This window comes from Eucalyptus grandis, chromosome 5 (genome assembly GCF_016545825.1).
Source record: "Eucalyptus grandis isolate ANBG69807.140 chromosome 5, ASM1654582v1, whole genome shotgun sequence".
Classification (NCBI taxonomy): domain Eukaryota; kingdom Viridiplantae; phylum Streptophyta; class Magnoliopsida; order Myrtales; family Myrtaceae; genus Eucalyptus; species Eucalyptus grandis.
In genome coordinates, this window is record NC_052616.1 from 25,692,673 (window position 1) to 25,695,924 (window position 3,252).

The 3,252-nt window shown below is 48.5% G+C and overlaps 1 protein-coding gene across 1 annotated transcript; it reads left to right on the top strand.

Annotated features, from left to right (window-relative positions):
• Positions 1-1,361: 1,361 nt before the first annotated feature.
• On the top strand, positions 1,362-2,988 carry LOC104446592 (gibberellin 2-beta-dioxygenase 6). The gene is made up of 3 exons (XM_010060430.2): positions 1,362-2,087; positions 2,209-2,416; positions 2,594-2,988. Exons 1-3 carry the CDS (start codon positions 1,362-1,364, stop codon positions 2,986-2,988), a joined length of 1,329 nt encoding a protein of 442 aa, XP_010058732.2.
• Positions 2,989-3,252: the final 264 nt, after the last annotated feature.

The following is a 3,252-nucleotide window of genomic DNA, read 5'->3' on the forward strand; positions in this document are numbered from 1 at the left end:
TTGCCTCGTGTTGCACGCTGGGATTGACATGAAATTGCCATGTGATCAATTTCAAGAACAGCGCTAAAGAGGTTCAACAAATAAAATAAAATAAATTCAAAGTGGGAACAAAGCTGGATAGAAAAGCGAAATTCCGGTAAAGCTAGGTTGAAGGGGCCCCTATCCAATCCTTTTTCCGCTCTCGACTTCATGACTTTGCTCTCTTTCCTCAAGTTTCCACGAGACAGAAACAATAAAGAATTATTGATTTCATCACTTCTCTTGCGACTTTGTGACCTTCCGCTGATCAACTTTTTGAAGAAGATTCTAGGTCATTGCTAAAGGTGATCCTGTCCTGACACAGGTAGGACTAGTGCGACAAGCGTGTTAGATCCAATCCTCGAACTTACTGACAAAACTTGGACAGCAAAGTCGACAAAACAAAAGTGATCGACGAAAGCCCCCGTGTCACTAACATCCTACGGACCCAAAGCTCATCCGGACCCGATAACGTTCCACTTATTGCATACCCAACAAGGGGTGAAGGCAGAGCAAGACGATGATCCTCCCATCATAAGCTTCCTTTGTGCTGCTCCTCTTAAGTGCCCCTTCCAGAGTTTAATTGGTTGATCGAATCGATTAAATGCCCCACGATCTAGATCTATGTCTCATGATTAAATAAATAATCATTTAATCGGTTCGTTTACTTAAGTGTCATAAATTTAGAAAAGTCGATTAGTATTATAAATTTGAATAATTAATCACTTACGTGTATTGTGCTTGGCCAAAGGCCACGTCTTGATTGGCCAATCATTAGAGTAATAGTTGATTTTCCTTGATTCCTAGTGGGGCCTCAAGATTTAGCAGAAGTGGGTGAACGTATGTACGTGTTGCGGTATGTTTTCAACCTTTGGGACCAGGGCTTTAAAGGTGGAGGTCCTTTTTTTGCCATGCATGAAACCCCGCAAGTACAAAAGCTATTATGGCAGAAGTTTATTGAGAAAAGCTTTCTGCATCCCCTGCTGGGAGTACGGAACGCAAAACTCAATTGCTATCCGGGAAAAGCGGGAGCTGATTTTGATGGATAGAGTTGATCGATTCATGGACTTCACCTGATTAGTCCCCCGTGTCCAAAAAGGAACTTTGCTGCAAAGCCAAAAAAAAGATTTCGCGTTACTTTTTTATAGTAGACTTGACCCCTCCACTCATATGTCGCTATCTGTCGCTACCCGGAACTCGGTTTTGTCCCCTTCTATTCTCTTTGTGCTGTTTCACTCTCTCCCCTCCTCCCTCCGCATTATAAATACACAAGAGTCCTGGATTCGCTTCCTCACGTCACCACCCTCCGCAACCCACACTCTCTTCACACACGCTCTGTGGCAATGGCCGGATCGAGCTCAGCCCCAACCCGTCTGTCCAACGTAATGACACCCCAGGAGTGTGAGCCCCCATTGATAGACCTGCGTTGGCTGAGCAGTGCGTGTGAGGCAGAGCGGCAGTTGTGTGCGGAGGCCATATGCAAGGCGGCCGCAGACTGGGGATTCTTCCAGGTGGTGTACCATGGGATCAGCAGTGAGCTGCTTGGGAAGACGAGGAGGGAGCTGGTTAAGCTGTTTGGAGCACCCTTCGACACCAAGGCCCACCCTGGCCTCCTCAACAACTCCTACCGCCGGGGCACTCCCCCTGCCCCCTCCCCCGCCCGATTCTCCGGGCCTGAGGCCTTCCATGTCCCCTTCATGAAGATATATGACCCCTCTTGCTACGGGCCATTTACCTCTCTCGGAGGAGTGACGAGGGAGTTGGCCCCCGCCATGTTTGGGCTAGCGAGGACACTGGCGGTGGTCCTAGCGGAGAGCCTCGGGCATCACGGCCGCAGCACGTTCTATGAGAAATGCAACGAGAAAACGTGCTTCCTCCGGTTGAACTACTACCCAGTGTGCCCGCTCTCGCCGCAGACGTACCAGCCGGTGCCCCACGTGGACAGTGACTTCCTGACCGTTCTCTATCCGGACCAGGTAGAAGGCATCCGGCTCCACATGGACTCCCGATGGGTCGTGGTCAAGCCCAACCGTGACGCTCTCATTGTCAGCACTGGAGACCTTCTTCAGGTAACGAAAAAAAGAAAGCACAAACTCAAAACAATGATTATCCAATCAATGCTCCGTCTTTCTCGTGTAACGAGGACAATGATTGACGTGGGTATGAATTGCTCACCTTTTTTTTGGGCAGGCGTGGAGCAATGACGTGTACAGGAGTGTGGAGCAAAAGGTGCGGACAAAGAGAGAAGTTGAGAGATACTCCGTTGCTTTCTCCCTCTGCCCTTCGCCCGACTCTCAGATCGGGAGCTGCAGAAAGCCCTCCGTCTACAGAAAGTTCACTTTTGGTGAATACCGGGAGCAAGGCCGTAGATATGGTCTTCCGCATTTCAGGCTAACGGGTATGTAGACACAGTTAGTTCAATTGAAATATACGAAAGCCATCCTATGGGGACCTCCATGGTTTATACTAATACATAATTCCGAGAAATGATTAGTTTATTAGGTGTCATATGATTTATCTGAAATGAAAACTCCCGAGTCGTCGACCTCTGACGTTGCCCACTTTGTTTGTGCAGAGAGGGTTGACGTCTCCACAGACTTGGCGCTCTACGAAGACCCGTGGAAGATCAGGAAAAAGCTAACGGGAAGCGACCTCAGCCCTTTGTCGCGGCTCCTGCTTCCAGCGGGCTGCCTGCAGACCCACGTGTTCCCGCAGATGGACAAGAAGATGCTGAGGCAGGTCAACAGCGAGGAGGGGATGCCGGTCGTCGGGAAAGACGTGGCCACAGGCCGCAAGCACCAGTTTGTCTTCCGCTGCTGGAAGTCGACCGGGAGCTACGTGCTGAACGGTGGCTGGACCAAGGAGTTTGTCGAGGAGAAAAGGTTGAAGGTCGGGGACGAGATCGAGATGGTCTGGGTCATGTCCTCTCGCATGTTCCACTTTAAGGTCCTTCACAGGGCCGCTGCTTGAGTTTTCATTACAAAGTTCTTAGGGAAGGATCTTTCTCATGCTGTACTTTAAGTTTCTTTAGCTTCACGTGGTGAATCAAATTTCAGTGTGTATCTTTATCTTGGTACTGCATCTTTTATATTTTCAAGCTATTTGGTTAAGAATTTGAATTCATAAATCGATCTCCTTTTTTATGAGATGTCATGCGCTCCAAGATAGTATAGAATCTTGATTTTTTAAAATTATTAGGTGTTGATTCTTGGACGTTAATGGACCTTTTTCCCT

What these genes read in the sequence shown, in the direction of transcription:
- LOC104446592 (XM_010060430.2), top strand. Translation starts at nt 1,362, where the DNA reads ATGGCCGGATCGAGCTCAGCCCCAACCCGTCTGTCCAACGTAATGACA. An exon ending in GCACTGGAGACCTTCTTCAG is followed by an intron (nt 2,088 to 2,208) that starts GTAACGAAAAAA and finishes TTTTTTGGGCAG; the next exon opens with GCGTGGAGCAATGACGTGTA. An exon ending in TCCGCATTTCAGGCTAACGG is followed by an intron (nt 2,417 to 2,593) that starts GTATGTAGACAC and finishes TTGTTTGTGCAG; the next exon opens with AGAGGGTTGACGTCTCCACA.